Below are 16,482 nucleotides of genomic sequence, written 5' to 3'. Positions count from 1 at the left end.
CAGCGATAGAATCCATTTGTGGTTGGTAGAAAACCTTTAGTATCCAAGTAGGCCCAACCTATCGACGTCGGCGAGTTGACATGCTTTCAGTCATGGCACTCGTCAACAAAACCACGTTCTCTAGATCCAACTCCGTGATCTCTTTCTGAATCGTTGGTAATGGTTTGTCGGATTGCCGGTGGGCCTGGATAACTTGTAATTGTAGATTCCCTTGTTTCATTCACACAAGCTGAAGCTGCTCTTGTCGTTGAAGTTGTTGCACGTGTGTAATGTCAACTAGGCAGCCACTGCGAGAACGGTTTAAGCGTTGCCGATCCCGGTCTTCCACGACGTTGATCGATAAAACCGACGCTACTATGGACCAGGAGATCAACGCTTTTTGATGGTCAATATCGAACTTGGACACCCGCGCTTACACCGTTCACAGATCTGATGAGAGCGTCTGCGAGTATCGTCCTGCCATCTATGCCTCCTGGTGGTGACATCCCCTAACGGCGAAGATGACACTGATGATCTTCACTCGAACAGCCTCATTTCCCCACACCACCAAGCGGATCTAATGATCCGCCGCTGACAAACTCGCTTTTGCGGGTTTCATTGATCAGCTTATTAATTATGGTTATGATGAACCGAAACAATCCCGTGAAATCAACTGATAAGGGTGATCGATGACCAATCTTCCTCAAATTAACATGTAACATTGTAGTATTCCAACATCATGTCTTGAGAGAGCACTATTGCTTTTAAGCAAAGCAATTGTTTATCGGCTGTTGACAATCATTCGTTTTTTAATTTACTATTGGAAGCATGTGTACACGATATACCACTCACATAATGCTATTATCATTTGTCACGACGGCGGGCATCGTGATCCACACAATGCAATTCAGATTTTAATCAAGCACAAGATGGAAACTTGCGTTTTCTTCCGCGATTCTTTCAGCTATGACGTCACCGACGGTGGTAACCTCATCATTCAAACACTAGTTTTAGCTATGGAAATCCCAAAGACTACCAGCGTAAGTGACGAGCCATAGTTATCTCATCAACCCCATACACCACCCTTATCTGATTTCTAATTATGTGATGTGGGTCAACGCCGTCGTGGCAGATGGTGCGATTTGTAAGCACGGCAGCAATAGACGCAACTCCAGCTTCGGCCAGGTATATAATCGACCAACTTCGACCACAATGGTGTATTCCTGACCATGTCTGCTAACACTCCTGTTAAGACTGCTCCTGAAGTCAACTTCTTTTTGCCTGCTCCCGATAAGCAAACGGGGACGGCGGATGCTCCTGAGGATGGTAAGCCGCTCCCCAAGGCGTTTCAACCGATTGAAATCAAGGGGGTACGCTATGCCAATCGTCTCGGGGTGTCGCCCATGTGTATGTACTCTGGTGTCGATGGCAAGATGACCCCTTACCATTTGATTCACTACAGTGCTTTCTCCCTTCGGGGCGCGTACCCTATTGTGGAGGCGACCCTGGTGTCGCCTGAAGGTGGATTGTCGCCTCAGGATCTTGCTATCTACAATGACGAGCAGGCCGAATCATTCAGACCCGTGGTGGATTTTGCTCACGCTCAGAAGCAGATCATCGGGATCCAACTTGCTCACGGTGGTCGTAAAGCTTCGGGCCAACCTCCCTATATTCACTTGGAGCAAATGGCCGACGAACTGGTTGGTGGCTGGCCGCTGAAGATCGTTGCTCCTCTGGCTGAACCGTTCCGCAAACACGGTAACTACCCCACGCCCAATGCTCTTACTAAAGAGGGTATTCACCGGATTATTAAGGACTTCCGTGATGCTGCCAAGCGGGCGGTCAACGTTGGCTTTGACTTTGTTGAAATCCACGGTGCTCACGGTTACCTCATCAACGAATTCTTGTCGTCTACTTCTAACCATCGTACCGACGAATATGGTGGTTCGTTTGACAACCGTATTCGTTTCCTCCTTGAAGTGATTGACGCTGTCAGAGAAGGGCTTGGTGACAAAGTTGATAAGGTTCCGGTGTGGCTCAGAATCTCGGCGCTGGAAAACTCGCCGGCACCAGGGGCGTGGACGATTGATGATTCCGTGGAATTGGCTAAGCGCATTGTTGGCAAAGTCGACGTGCTCGACACCTCGCTGGGTGGCAACAACTCGGTCCAGTTCCGTCGGTCTGACCACAAGAACGAGGAGAACTTACCTGTCCACGTGCCCTGGGCTCGTGCAGTGAAGAAGGCTCTCGGCGATAAGTTGCTCGTGGCGTGTGTGGGTGATTTGTACGATGCCGAGCAAGTCAATGGTTATCTCGAACAAGGCTGGTTTGACTTTGCCTTGGTGGGTAAGCACTTTTTGTATAACCCCGGCTTGGTGATCGAATGGGCTGACAAGCTTGGTGTGAAGATTGAAATTCCTCCCCAGTACCGGTGGGGCAAGTACATGCAGATCAACCAGATCATCGAGTTGATCAAGCGTTCCGAAGAAGCAGAAAACGCAGAAAACGGCAAGGCGTGATTATAGATTGATGTAGAGTAACCTAAGATTAAGACAAGATAATGATGACAAGATGACCAGTGATACATTACATAGATGACAATATAGAATTGAAAAAAAAAAAAAAAAAATAAAATAAGATAGCCAGTAAGGAATTTTCTAAGTTCGAGGTTGTTGTGGTCCTATATTGTTCTTCTACACTATTCATTTCGAGTGCGGCGCGGTCGCGTCTCCAATACATGGCAGCTACCGAGTGGAAAGTGACCAAGCGTGCTAAGCGATTGCCGAAGAAACGGGCGGTGCTCTCAGCGGCATCGCTTGAACTGCTAACTAAACTCATGCACATCGCTCTCAACGACACTGTTCGCAACAAGAACCAAACCGAGACCGCCGCCATCATCGACTTGATCCTGTCAACATGGATGGGGAGTGACCCCCGGCTGTTTACGTCACGAGTGGCCAAAACTCCGATGCCATCGTTGAATCAACGGATCAAATTTGACGTGCTCAATTTCGACGACCAATTATACCAACGGGACCGGCTTGAACGATACATCAGTGAAGTGCTTCCTTCTTTACTCAAGCTTGATGCCGTGTTTACTCAGGAAAAGATTACGTTCACCAACCACGAGCTGGCTCTTCGAGAGCTACAAGCTAATATCCCAAAGCTGACGGAACGAATCATCGAGCAAACACAAAAGCTCCGCGAGCAATACAAAATCGCTCCTGGTACTAAGGAAGTGGTGTCGACGTACGTTACTGAAAAAGATGATGAGAATGTTACTGATGTACCGGATATACCTTCGGATGAACGAGTGGATGCCGTTGTGGACCGGGTAGAGACGGCACTTGCGAAGCATCGCCAACTCGCAGCCATTACCGAACGATTAGAGACAATCAGGAACTTGGTGAAAATGTAATGCTGGCATTGCCTTACCACCAAAAGTGTAGTTATGTTAAATATGTGACCCTAATCTAATATTCTGGTATTGCTTCGATAGAGTACACCAAATCGAGTCCCCGTGCTGCTTCCACAACAATTAGCTCCAATTGCGTAATTGTGATTTGAAAACATAACAAATTACATCTTTCTCCATTCTTGGTCACAATACCGATATTTTCATCGCTTGCCGTTGCACATAGTACTTGACCTTATCTAGCCGCACTCGCTCGCACCAACACACCACCCACGTTCGACCATGAGTTCTGAGGCCATGAGCAAGCGTCGGCTCATCGCCACGATTGCTGAGGAAGACACGGTGACGGGGCTTTTGCTTGCTGGCACGGGGGAAGTCAAGAATGGCGAGCTGAATTTCCTCACGGTGATCCCGGGGAAGACGACCATTGACCAGATTGAAGACGCCTTTGACACCTTCACCACCGAGCGCGACGACATTGCCATTCTCTTGATCAACCAGCACTTGGCTGACCAGATCCGCTACAAAGTGGACTCATTCTCCAACGCGTTCCCTGCAATCCTCGAGATCCCGTCGAAGGACCACCCTTACGACCCGGAAAAGGACTCGATCCTCAAAAAAGTTCGCCGTTTGTTTGGCGAATAAGCTTATATGTACACTGTGTGTTTTTAGTCCATACATAATCATTACCACTACTTCTTCCCCTTCTTCTTGTTCTTCTTCTTCTTCCCTCCCAGGGTGGCGGCAGTAGCTCCAATATCAGAACTTTCGTCAGCAGCACCAATGTCTCCGGCTTCGGGACTGTCACCGGCACTCTCGTCGGTTTCGGCCTCGGCAGCAGGCACAGGGTCCACCCGCGGAGGGACACTTTCAGCAGCAGCAAGTTCAGCAGTGACAGCGGCGTCAGCTTCAGGCACCGACACCGTCGACGCTAAGTCAATATCAACGAGCGAAGGCGACGAGGGCACCGCAGGGGCGTCGCCAATAATATCAAGGAGAGGCTTTTGCTTAGGCGAGGTCAGAACAGCCGCGGCATCGTTACCGTTCACGACCGTTGACTCAGTGAGGTCTTTAGGAGCACTAGCAGAGTTTTCCAAAGTTGATTCAACCTCAGGCGCTGTCAGTACAGCTTCCGGTTGTTCCAATTTTTCGGTGGTCAGCTCAGGTTCAATTTTTGATTCATCCTTAGAAGCCTTTTCGCCATTGAACGTTTGCTCAACTTCTTGTTTGAGATTAGTGAGATCTTCCTTTATGGTGTCCTTGACCTCTTCAAGGCCTTCTTTCAACTCTTCTTTGAGGCCTTTCAGCTCTTCACTCAATTCAAGTGGTTTATCAGCTTCACTAGTGACTTCAGGCTCAACCTTCACTTCTTCCTTGAGGTCCTCCTTCACTTCTTCCTTGGCTTCTTCTTTAGGTTCTTCCTTAGGTTCCTCCTTAAGTTCGTCTTTAAGTTCCTCCGTAGGTTCTTCCTTGGCTTCCTTCGTGGCTTCAGCCGTGGATTCTTCACCGGGTTTTTCCAGTTCTTCTTCGAGCTCCTTCTTGGGTTTCTCACTGAGATCGGTCTTCAGTTCCTCTTGGGTTTCTTCTCCAGTCAGTTCAGGCGGTACCGACAGCTCGGGCTCGGTGGTGGTCTCCTTCAGGACACCAGCTGGCAGCGGCAGCTCCACGTTAATCAGGGGCACTGTGGAAGGTTCAGTCACTGGTTTCAGACGAGCGGCGGCAGAGTCCTCACCCCAGTAGTTCTTGGAGAAGATTTCCGGCAAGGAGCAGTCATTAACGTAGAATTGCCTCACACCAACGATACGACGTTCACGTTCACAGGCCTTGAGCCATTCCGGACGAACAATGGGGATGTTCATTTCCTGAGCCTTGATGTACTCCTCGTTTTCCTTGTTCTCTCGCGTACAGATGTAATGAGTGGTGTCAACCTTAATCAGATCTTGAGGGGGGTGGGCACCCATGTTGGAAAGAGTAGCGACGATGTCTTCGCGGGTGAACGGCTCGTTAGCAGCAAAGTCGCCGAGGCACACGGTGATACCACTGAGATCAGTCATCTTGTGGGTATGAACGGTGATGACGTCGGAAGTGTAGGTGCCGGCGGTGGTATCGAGGCGTAACTGGAAAGTGAACTCCTTATCAAACTGAAGACCAGAAAGCTTAGTGGTCTTGTTGGTCAACGGCTGAGGAATCGCCCCTAATTTCTTGCCGTCCTTGAAGAGAATCAAGTTTTTCAACGTGGCGGTACCCAAGTCGAGCGGGTCCCATTCCAAGACGATGAGGGTCTGGGTGACGTTCTTGACTCTGAGAACGGGCGGCTGAGGAAGCGCGGTGCCGAAAGTGTCGAGAATCTCGTCCTGGAGGTCGAGGAACTGCTTGTGTTCTTCGGTCTCCGTCGCCAAGTCCTGGTCACACTTGATCTTGACGATCAGCCCCGCCTTCACCCCGTTGGGTAAAAGGATGGTGGGGAACTCGATGAGATGGTGATCCTTGGTGAGCAACAACGCCAACGAGGCGTCGAGTTTACCCACGGTAAGCGATACTTCCACCATGGTTGTGTGTCGTGTTTCCCAGGAATTATGCAGGAGCGCGCTCTGGTAGGCGGTGCCCGGCGATCATCGCCAGCGACTAGTGGCAACCGAAAAACAAGAGGTTTTATATGTCATTCGGATGAAAAATAATAATGTTTAGATTTTTGGTCTCCTGGTAGTGATGATATACTGATGGTAGTGATTTGAATGTTTTTGAGGCAATATAGCTGAAATATGATTCGAGGTGTACCACTCACTATCGTCATGGTGCTTGCTCCAAATAAGCTTCACCAATGATTGTATTTCATCTCTTGTTCTTTACGGGGCACGACACAATCGTACAGGAATCTAAAGATTAAAGAATTATTAGGCTTTCGTAACCTAAAGCTGCGACGAATTAAATATTGATAGCTCGATTTTCAAAAAAAAAAAAAGGATTCGCTTGTGAACCAAGAATTAGCGTAACTATTGCGGATTGCATCACCAAAAACTTGTAACCGTTGCTTAGGCTTATTTAGTAGCTCCAAAATTCGAGTCTAGCACGACTCTATGACACTCTAGTTGGGTGTTACGAATTTGCATTTTGAATATCCTACATTCAGGGTTATCAATATCCGGTATAATAAAAGATAAGCGTATGTAAAACTGTGTAACATAGACGCCGATTAAGTGTCGACGAGGACGATGGCAGAAAGTCGGTTGGGTCATGTAGTTCCGTCAACGGAGGCGGACCGCCGAGGTATAGTAGTACAAGGTTATATGATCCCCATGTCTCGTAAATCGTCATTGATTTCATCGGGCGACGCCTGGCGCAACAAGAGCTCAGGGGGGACGCGGTCTCCCGCTGTGTCCAGCACCGCGACGGGGAACCCGGAGAACTCGACCAAGCCGTTGAGCACGCCGAGCTGGTGGTTAAGCACGTTGCGCTGGTGGACGAGGCGCGCTACCTGCGCCTGCTTCAACCCCCGTTTGGTGGCTGGCGGCACGTCAGCGTCGTCGACCCCGGGTCCGGCCGGGGATGGCAGGGGGAGCGCGGTGTAGTTGAAGTTTTCCACCAATTGGTCCAACAGATTGCGCTCCTTGTTGATCTTATACCACAACAGGGTGGTCTCGGTGACGCGAGTGTTTTTCGCCTCCATCACTTGGCGCAAGAAGTTCTGGTGGATCAGCGTTCGCGTCGCCACCGTCTCGCGGTCGATACACCGTAACCGGTACAGTAGATTCTGGTTGGCAAGCTTGACGTTGTCCTGGTAGAACCGGTTGATCTTGAAGTAGATTTTCAGAAGCTCCGGGTGCAGCCCTTCGAGGCAGAGCTGGAGCTCTCGCTCTAGTAACAGCAACTTGTCGCGGTAGAGCTTATCCCGAAGCTCGGCAAACTGTTCCTCAATGGCAATCAAGTCGACAATGGCGAGCTTCCGCTGGTGATTGAGGTCGACGCTGGTATCGTCGTCATCGTCGGCAACGTCATTGTCTTCGTTATCGCCGTCTTCGTTGTCTTCGTCATCGGCCTCTTGGTGGGTGATATCGGGCGACACCAGAGCCAATGGCGATGGGTCACCGCCCTCGTCACCGTCTTCGCCGGCATCGGCGACGTTGCCATCGTCTTCCTCCTCTTCCTCTTCTTCATCGTCGCCTTCGTCATCTTCGCGCTTAGGCGGCAGAGGCGGTGCTGGTGCCCGGCCATTGGCCTGAGGCAGAGGCGAGCGCGGTCGTTTAGCCGGAGGCGGGCTGTCATCGTCGTCAGGGGCGTCGAGGTGGCGCTTGGTCGGGGCGGCCATGAACTCCTCGACGTCCAGGTTGTGTTCGTCCATGGTTGGGAGGACGCTGATCTTGGAAAGCACCTGAAGGTCGGTCTCGGTCCTGCCCGGTTCGGTGGAGGTGGACGTGTTGGCGAAAAAGTCCATTTTGTCGGTTTCCGCCTCGGAGTCGGCGGCGATCTCCAGAAGCTCCAGCAGGACGTCCGAGGGCAAGAGCGGGGTGTGGCCAGGCTCAAACGGCGGCGGCAGCACCGCGATGTCGGTCAACGGCAGCTCCTTCGCCGTGAGGTTGGCGTTGTCCTCGGAAACCAGGCTGGTTCGAAGCTTGGAATTGACGTCGGTCGCGCTCATCGGGAGGCAACCCTAGGGTGTGGACGCGTACGGGGACACACGGACGGTGTGGGCAGGTAAGCTGGTACACGGGCGTATGAGCCAAAAGGGTTGAGGGGCAAGCTGAGCGGGGGGCGACGGGGGAAGAGGTGTGGGTGTCGAGGAAATTTGGGAGTGAATAATTGTTCGGGGCGTCGTGCGGTTGTGTGCAGGAGGGGACTTGTTTACTTTGTATGGTGCCGATGGCTGCCGTTATCGCGAGTGTCGGCAGTTGGGTCCCGGCGATCGGTGAGGGAGGGGGAGCTGCGCGCCGCGACCTCATCGCAGCTGGGGAACCGGTGCGAGTCTGGGTGTATATATCAGTCTACCACATAACCATCGTCAAATGTCGACATTCGCCAACCTTTTCGGTGGTGCCACTGACTCTCTGGTGGACAAGCTTTTTTCCAACAGTGCTGATGGGCCCGTGAGCCGAAGTCAGCTCCGCCAGACTCGCTCCGAAGTCAAGATTCCCACTCGTGAAGCCGAAGAGGGTGATGATGACGAGGAAGAAGATGAAGACGACGAGGAAGAAGACGATGACGACGATGACGACGAAGACGACGAAGAGTCTGAAGAAGAGGAAGAGGAAGCGAAGCCGGTGAAGCTGAAGAAGTCCACGAAGACCAAGGACGAGTACGAGAACCTCGAAAGAGAATACTTTGAACGCGCATTGAAGACCACCAAGGCCGAAGAAGAAGCTGAAGCTGAAGCCGAGAAAAAGGCTGAAGAAAAGGACGAAGAAAAGGATGATGAGGAAGAAGAAGAAACTGAAGAAAGCGGAGACAAGGAAGACCAAGAAGACCAAGAAAAGACTGAGGAGTCTGCTAAGCCCGCGACCGAGGCAAAGCAAGTGGACTTGAAGGAAGCCGAACTCGATAAGGCTGAGCGCACGGTTTTCGTCGGTAACGTCCCCGTCAGCATTGTCACCACCAAGCTGCTTGAGCGTCAGTTTAAGCGTCTCTTCAGCTCGTTCGGCAAGGTGGAGTCGGTGCGGTTCCGGTCTATTCTGTTTGACCAGCCCATCCCGAGAAAGCTTGCGTTTGCCGCCAAGGCTCTCCATCAGGAACGGGACCTGGTCAACGCCTACGTCGTGTTCTCCGATAAAGGGGCGCTGCGGCTGGCGGTGGGCCTCAACGGTACCTTCTTTGAAGGGTGCCACTTGCGGGTGGACCACGTGGCTCACCCGCTGCCCAAGGTGAACAAGCGCCTGGTGTTTGTGGGTAACTTGGACTACGTCGAACAGGAAGAGCTGTTATGGTGGTACTTCAACATGATCACCGACGACGACGTCGAGCTGGTGCGGATTGTGCGCGATGCTGCAACCAATGTCGGTAAGGGTTTTGCCTATGTCCAATTCAAGGACTCGGTGCTGGTGAACAAGGCGTTGGCGGCTCATGACAAGCCCTTGGAGTACGCTCTGGGGAAGAAAGGGCGCAAGTTGCGGATTGTGCGGACGCTGACGCGGGCCCAGCCGCTGTTGTGGTCGCCTAACCACGTGGAAAACATCAAGAAGAACCAACGTAAGCTTCAACTTACGGAGAAGCAGAAGACTAAGCTTGGTCGGGCGCAACGCATTCTCGGTAAGAGTGACCGGAGCACCGCGGGGACGACGATCATCGAAGGGGAACGGGCGCTGAAAGGTGATAAAGTCCAGGGGATCAAGGGGCTCAAGGGCCGGGTGAAGAAGGCTCGTATCCGTGACCGGCTGACCAAGTATAAGGAGGCCAAGGCGGAGGCGTTGGGCGAGATGAAGGTGGCTCAAGGCGGTGAGAAGGTCCAGGCCAAGAAGATCAAGCTGACGTTGCCTCTGAAGGAAGACACCACCGAAAAGAAGGACAAGAAGGATAAGAAGGATAAGAAGGATAAGAAGGACAAGAAAGACAAGAAGGAAAAGAAGGACAAGAAGGAGAAAACCGACGCTGGTGACAAGTCAGCTAAACGCGACAAGTCCACCAAGCGTGATAAGTCCGAAAAGCGTGATAAGTCCGAAAAGCGCGACAAGAAGGAGCTGGCCGCCACTCTGGATAAACCAGCCAAACGCGAAAAGAAGCCCCGGTGGACACAAGCGGATAAAGATGCCCGCGACAACAAGAAGCGGCGTAGAGAAGACGGCGACGACAAGCTGGCGAAAAAGCAAAAGCAGTAGGCAGGAAATCGATCACAATACACACATTTACTGGAATTAGGGATTAACCGGGGGCCTGTCTTAGATAGGCGGCGCATAACCACCGATCAGCCACACCCTTGTAGTTATACGGCTTCTGACTCGGGCTCGAACGGTCTGGCGACTCCGTCCGGCTCACTGTAGCCTCAGATGTTCATCACCATTTCTCCTAGATCTCTGTGTAGGCATTTGCCTGGCTTTTTTAGTGTGGTAGAATGCCTTTCCCGTGTTTTGATCTAAGCCTCGCACGAAGTCTGAGGTAAGCTGTCAATAGCGGGTCGTGCGCGTAATCGCCGGTACCGCTAAGCACGATAAGGCACCCACCGTTTGCGGCATGACAACTATGGGAGGTTACAATTAGGGCTACGCTGAGGATCATACTAGGCAAAAAGAAAGAAAAATAATGAGTGACTCCTCCCAATGCTGACTCGTGCCCTAGCAGCAGCAACCCACGACTCCGGCTTCCGAAGCAGCCCTCTCGGAGTGCGGCTCTCGGTGCCGCGCTCTGTAAAGGCACCAAGGGGCGATGCGGGGGTGTACCTGCCACGCTATATAAATAGGCGACCCCCGAAAGCCAATGACGGAAAATACACGGTACCGAAACATGTCTCCCGATATCACCAACCAAGTCGACCAATTGAAGCTCGCGGCGCTGAACCCGGTGCTGGAAGCGACGCTCGCCCAGTGGACGGAGCTGGTGGCCAGCGATGCTAAGAACCGTGTCGTGCAACACCTGTTCAACAAGAACGCCTTCTTCGACGTCGTCAACACCGAGTACGTCAACGACAAGCGCGACCAGTACTTGTTTAACCACGAGGTCGAAGTTGTCGGGCTGAACAAGTTTGCCAACAACCAGAAGCTGAGCGGGCGGTGCTGGATCTTCAGCGCCTGCAACGTGTTGCGGACGCGGGTGATGAACAAGTACAACATTGCCGACGACAAGTTCCAGTTGTCCCAGCTGTACTTCTACTTCTACGACAAGCTTGAGAAGGCGAACATGTTCTTGGAGAACGTCATCGCCACCGCCGACCAGGACGTCGAGGACTTGTACGTCAAGTACATCTTCCAGACCCCGATCAACGACGGGGGCCAGTGGGACATGGTGGTGAACCTCGTCAACAAGTACGGTGCCGTCCCCGTTGAGCACTACCCTGACAACGCCCAGCTGACGGCGCTGGCCCCGCTCAACTACCTCATCAGCGAGAAGCTTAGGGAGTACGGGCTCAAGTTGAGAGAGTTGGTGCAAACGAACGGTGGCGTCGACAAGGCCCGCAAGGAGATGATCGCCGAGATCCACACCATCTTGACCCTCACGTTGGGCAAGCCGCCTCTCCCGCTGGAGGAGTTTGCCTGGGAATTCATCGACAAGGACAAGAAGTACCACCGTCACGTCGAGACGCCCAAGTCGTTTGCCGACAACCACCTCGACTTCGACGTCAACCAGTACTTCTCGTTGATCAACGACCCGCGGAACCTGTACAACCAGTTGTTCACGGTGGACAAGCTCAACAACGTCGTCGACGGCAAGCCCGTCGAGTACGTCAATGTCGAGATCGACGAGATCAAGCGGGTGGCGATTGCCATGATCAAGAACAACGAGCCCATCTTCTTTGGGTGCGACGTCGGCAAGTTCTCCGACCGCAAGTTGGGGATCTTGGACACCCGCGGCTACAACTACACCGACGTGTTCAACACCGGGTTGAACATGCTGAAGGAGCAGCGGTTGCGCACGGGGCTGTCGCTCATGACCCACGCCATGGTGATCACGGGGGTCCACTTGGTCGACGACAAGCCGGTGCGGTGGAAGATCCAGAACTCGTGGGGCCACGAGCGCGGCGACAACGGCAACTTCACCATGACGGACGCCTGGTTCGACGAGTACGTGTACCAGATCGTCACCCAGCGCCAATACGCCGGCGACGACTTATACAAGGTGTGGCAGGGCAAGGAGTACCAAGTGTACCCCATCTACGACCCCATGGGCTCCCTCGCCTAAATCTGTTGTCGCTCATCTATCACGGGCGAGTATTGTCACGATTTATATGAAATAAATTCCCGTCGTATACGGAAACTGTAAACATACGCTTCACGCGGTTGTTTCACGAGTAAACCTTACATCTTCAACGTTAACGATCGTGGTGGGGTGGAATGCGTTAGACGCCCTGGCACATGATTCAATGCGCATACTATAGTGTAAACCTGACCCCCGTGAATGCCTATCCCCACTAAGTTTTATCAGGTCAAAGCTTCCTTAAAGTGGTCGAAACTGACCGATCTTATATCCTGATTGACAGAATTGACACCCCAGGATATCCCTGATTCAAGCTTGTGACTTCCGTCGAACCTTGCAGCTGGAACTGTGTGGGTCAAGACTGGCCTCAGACTATCGGTTCATTGAAACACTTTTTGCCTCAAAGCAAAGAGTCTACCGCTTGATATTGTACCATCCATCAAGTAGCTGGGCAATCTAAAGCGTCCCTTCTCAAGCAATTTGGTTCAATTCAGAGGTTTAGACCGAGATGGTTTCAAAGAACATTACCCCGTCCCGTGACTCTGACAATGAACAAGACCTCGCTTTCATCAGAGACTTACCCAACGAACTCATTCTCTACATATATGAGTTGCTCCCCAAAAATTTTGTCCTTGACTTTTGGTTCCCGCCTGTACCAGAGCTGAACGTATTTCTCAGAATGCAGAATCTGAATATGCCTCCGTCGTTGAAGCGTTGGCTTCTCGAGCGGGTATTTGTATGTTCCCCGAAAACAAAGTACGTGTTCAACTGGCAAAATCATTACCTGAACTCATGGTTACTCCTATCTCCAGACGAATTCGATCAACTCAAAGCATGTGACCTCGATTGGTTTGGCGGTCAAATCATGGTGGAGATATACTTGAAGTACTACAAAATGTACCAGAAGTACGAGTACACGAAGAAGCGTTTCGAAGCCATGACCATTCCCCTTTGCATTCGCTCCGTCCTGGATGTACACCTTCATCAATTAGTTTTGACCACCATCGATGACAATATTAGGCACTACAAGCCTAAACTAAAGGTGGATTGCTTACAAATTCAGGGGTTCCGACACGATGTCAGCCTCATCGTTGACGTCAGTTCAGTGAGGCAGTTGATATTCCACACTAAGCACCCCAGCATACATAGGCAAGCTCAGAATTTCACACTGTTGACGGATTTGCAAGTACGGTTCAGCTCTGATTACAGTGATCTACTTGCTTTTTCTCACATTGTTCGGAGATTGGTGTTGACAAATCTCGAACGGGTAAATTACCAAGGTATGATTGAGATGGCCGCCAACTTCAGACGGCTCATTTACTGTGAGTTTGCTATGCGAGGGGACGTATTGACTTTTCCTCGTATATGGCGTATGCCTGAAGAGGATGATGATAAAGAAAGGTACGCCGAAGTGGTCGCTATTCTCCAATCCAAGCACTTCAAATGGTTGGAGACGTTCGTGCTAGATGACCATGCATTCAAAGTTGAGCGGCGTGATGGAGAATGGGTCTCTTCCAAAGAAGTCACCGAGAACAATGAGCTTGTTTGTAAATTGGTCGAAGAGCCGGAGTCGGTAGTACTGCTACCGAAGCCTGACTGGTCCCATCGTCAGTGGTAAACCAACAGATAACTGTTGTGACTCATAGCCATGAACTTAACAGCTGTTCCATTCAATGAGCTTACCTCGACCAATGGGGGTTTATTACAAAACTGGTGAACGAAACAAGCTCTTACGCATACTGTTCAATTCTACGCATATGTTCAAAGTATATGCACTGATGAAAAATTTTTTGGTCAAATCTCTGTGCTTAGTGTAGTTTTGTTCTAGAGGCGGTTGTAGCATTGTTTTTTAAAGACATCAATTCGAAGGTCGTTGCACTGGAAATAAGGTATGTTTAAATACCCACAACAAAACCTTATTCTAGATACAGTTTAATACTAAACTTTGGAGTCCACTCGTTTATAACAGATCTCCAGTCGCGGTATGTGATGCTGACGATGCTACCATTATCGAAAAGCTCTGATTGCTTTACGATTAATCAAGAAGATACACAAGCTTGGGGCACTAGGTTTAACCTCAAGAGGGTCTGAATATTGACAACTCTGAATGCAAACAATGGCCTGCATCAACCAGGTACCGACCTCGTTTAGTGTTTGTCTATAACCCTAATCAGGATAACCTCATGAAAAATGGAGATCGACGCCATTTTTCAACCGCAACCCGTTATCGGGCACTTTGTAAATACCCACAACAAAACACGGAGCCACATGGTACCGAACAAAGGATAATGCTGTCAGCAAGTGGTGAGTGATAAAAAAAAACACTACCATATACGAGCTCTACTGGAGTTTTGTGGACGTCGAGGAGAAAAAATACGTTCCAGATTTGGAAAAACGTGCTGTCACCGACTTTTTTTTTTACGAAAAGGGTTGGGAGATGACGTAAGTTACAAAGCGACATGTGTCTGAATTGTTTGACGAGGCAGGCGATGAGGCAGGCGACCACATTGCCGACAACAAACGATGGCGACGAAAATGGCCTACACGACGAGCGTCTACAACGGGAGCCAAATGCTCATTATTCATTATTAGGTTATACTTTAGATAGTGTCCTCCAGGGATCAGGCAAAAAAACTCACATCAACGCAACGGCGAGAGCACCCAACATAGCACCGACGGGGGCGACGAACGACACACCGTCGTTCTTGCCCGATTCCGACTTGGCATCGGCGGAGCCGCCTTGCGACGACAGCTTGTCGTCAGAGGCCGACTTCGAGTCGTCCTTGGTGTTCGACTTCGAGTCCAGCTTCTTGTCGTCAGACTTCTTGTCGTCAGACTTCGAGTCCAGCTTCTTGTCGCCCAGCTTGGAGTCGTCCAGCTTCGAGTTGTCGTCGCCGCCTTCGGTGTGGGTTCTCAAGTATTCCGAGGCTTCGGATTCGTTGTCGAATTCGAGCACCTCGGTGGTCTCGGGGGAGAACGAGTACAGCTTGGTGCCTCTCACCGAGACGTCGGACTTTTGCACCACCACCCATTGCGACAAGTAAGTGTCGTACGAGGTTTGATCTTGCATTTGCGACTTGCCGTAACGGTACACCGACAACATCGACGAGATCTTGGTGGCGGGGTAGCCGATGACGGCGAGGGCCAGGGCGTACAGCTGGATGTCCGACGAGTAGGGACCGGCGTAGAGGTCGGAGAACTGGTTGATGACATCACGCGACACGGTGGCTTCGGGGTCGACGGTGACGGTGGTGCCTTCGACGGTGACGACTTCCGACGTCTTGTCGGCGGCGGCGGAGCCCGAACCGGACCCGGAGCCCTTAGCGTCCGAACCCAGTTCCTTGGCCGACCCGGTTTCCTTGGCCGATTGCGAGTCCTTCGCTTCCGAGCCCAGCGGCTTAGCGGCTTCGGAGCCAGAGCCCAGCGGCTTAGCGGCTTCGGAGCCAGAGCCCAGAGCCAGCGCCGCCTTCGAGTCTTGAGCGTCCGACGAGTCGGCGGCGAGGGCAGCAGCGGCGAACAAAACGGCAACGGGGGCGAACTTCATCTTGTGCTTTTATGAGACAACGAGAAAAAGAGAAGCCCTGCGGAGGGAGTTGGCGCGATTTTTATAGGGCTCCGCCCCGGCGCCAGCCTGCCAAACAATTAACGTAAACAAATTATTTGCCGGACGCAAGGAGTGCACACAAGCAGGGCTGGGTGCATTGTGCCCGTAGCTTAATATAGACGGCCCGACGACATCGAGCTAAACGACGGCGCGGATTCGGTGGATCGTTACCGTCGCCTGATTTCCTTCGAGTGAAGAAGTACTTCTTTTTGGATTACTGCCACCACTGAGTACATTCCGCTTTCAATTTCGAGGCGATGGCGTGAGGCCTGCTGGTGCACATGCGGTGATCCCCGCAGCCACCAGCAGTCTGTTTACGATTGGTATCGTGGTGCTGCCTATGGCACTCGGCAGAGAGCAACGGGCGATAGGCGACAGCACGGCAGGGGGTCCCGACGAAGAGAGGGGGTGTTGCTTCGGTAGTGGTGGCGAGATAAGCACCGAGGCGGTGAGCACCAGCAGGGACGCCCAGCCCCCCGTTTCCGAGGCGCCGGGTGCCCGCGGCCTGTCTTGTTGGGGGGAGCCCCTCTCGGTGCGGCCGCTTTGCCTGAAGTGGGCACCAATCACCGATGGCGTGAGTGCGAGCGGAGGCGCAGCGCGCACCGAGTTTGGGGAAGGTCAAGGGAGGGGGGTGGTTGCGGTGGCGAGGGCG

General features: G+C 51.9%; 9 protein-coding genes across 9 annotated transcripts; 6 read left to right on the top strand and 3 right to left on the bottom strand. All coding sequences in view use genetic code 12, as the record gives it.

Annotated features, from left to right (window-relative positions):
* Positions 1-1,208: 1,208 nt before the first annotated feature.
* Positions 1,209-2,498, top strand: OYE32 (Oye32p; the record flags this gene model as incomplete). Its single annotated transcript, XM_034157588.1, has 1 exon — positions 1,209-2,498. One exon carries the CDS (start codon positions 1,209-1,211, stop codon positions 2,496-2,498), a length of 1,290 nt encoding a protein of 429 aa, XP_034010525.1.
* Positions 2,499-2,716: 218 nt separating this feature from the next.
* Positions 2,717-3,397, top strand: DIURU_004687 (uncharacterized protein; the record flags this gene model as incomplete). The annotated part of the gene is made up of 1 exon (XM_034157587.1): positions 2,717-3,397. One exon carries the CDS (start codon positions 2,717-2,719, stop codon positions 3,395-3,397), a length of 681 nt encoding a protein of 226 aa, XP_034010524.1.
* A 279-nt stretch (positions 3,398-3,676) lies between these two features.
* Positions 3,677-4,039, top strand: VMA7 (H(+)-transporting V1 sector ATPase subunit F; the record flags this gene model as incomplete). Its single annotated transcript, XM_034157586.1, has 1 exon — positions 3,677-4,039. The coding sequence occupies one exon, from the start codon at positions 3,677-3,679 to the stop codon at positions 4,037-4,039; it is 363 nt and encodes a 120-aa protein (XP_034010523.1).
* Positions 4,040-4,086: 47 nt separating this feature from the next.
* On the bottom strand, positions 4,087-5,943 carry CHS5 (Chs5p; the record flags this gene model as incomplete). Its single annotated transcript, XM_034157585.1, has 1 exon — positions 4,087-5,943. The coding sequence occupies one exon, from the start codon at positions 5,941-5,943 to the stop codon at positions 4,087-4,089; it is 1,857 nt and encodes a 618-aa protein (XP_034010522.1).
* Positions 5,944-6,677: 734 nt separating this feature from the next.
* Positions 6,678-8,030, bottom strand: DIURU_004684 (Rpd3L histone deacetylase complex subunit; the record flags this gene model as incomplete). Its single annotated transcript, XM_034157584.1, has 1 exon — positions 6,678-8,030. One exon carries the CDS (start codon positions 8,028-8,030, stop codon positions 6,678-6,680), a length of 1,353 nt encoding a protein of 450 aa, XP_034010521.1.
* Positions 8,031-8,394: 364 nt separating this feature from the next.
* DIURU_004683 (uncharacterized protein) lies at positions 8,395-10,197 on the top strand (the record flags this gene model as incomplete). The annotated part of the gene is made up of 1 exon (XM_034157583.1): positions 8,395-10,197. One exon carries the CDS (start codon positions 8,395-8,397, stop codon positions 10,195-10,197), a length of 1,803 nt encoding a protein of 600 aa, XP_034010520.1.
* Positions 10,198-10,792: 595 nt separating this feature from the next.
* Positions 10,793-12,211, top strand: LAP3 (bleomycin hydrolase; the record flags this gene model as incomplete). The annotated part of the gene is made up of 1 exon (XM_034157582.1): positions 10,793-12,211. The coding sequence occupies one exon, from the start codon at positions 10,793-10,795 to the stop codon at positions 12,209-12,211; it is 1,419 nt and encodes a 472-aa protein (XP_034010519.1).
* Positions 12,212-12,734: 523 nt separating this feature from the next.
* On the top strand, positions 12,735-13,844 carry DIURU_004681 (uncharacterized protein; the record flags this gene model as incomplete). Its single annotated transcript, XM_034157581.1, has 1 exon — positions 12,735-13,844. The coding sequence occupies one exon, from the start codon at positions 12,735-12,737 to the stop codon at positions 13,842-13,844; it is 1,110 nt and encodes a 369-aa protein (XP_034010518.1).
* Positions 13,845-14,861: 1,017 nt separating this feature from the next.
* DIURU_004680 (uncharacterized protein) lies at positions 14,862-15,770 on the bottom strand (the record flags this gene model as incomplete). The annotated part of the gene is made up of 1 exon (XM_034157580.1): positions 14,862-15,770. One exon carries the CDS (start codon positions 15,768-15,770, stop codon positions 14,862-14,864), a length of 909 nt encoding a protein of 302 aa, XP_034010517.1.
* Between the last annotated feature and the right edge of the window lie 712 nt (positions 15,771-16,482).

This window comes from Diutina rugosa, assembly GCF_008704595.1.
Source record: "Diutina rugosa strain CBS 613 chromosome Unknown scaffold41_size130375, whole genome shotgun sequence".
Taxonomy (NCBI): domain Eukaryota; kingdom Fungi; phylum Ascomycota; class Pichiomycetes; order Serinales; family Debaryomycetaceae; genus Diutina; species Diutina rugosa.
The sequence above is the reverse complement of the archived record's forward strand: the minus strand, read 5'-3'. Positions and strand labels throughout refer to the sequence as shown.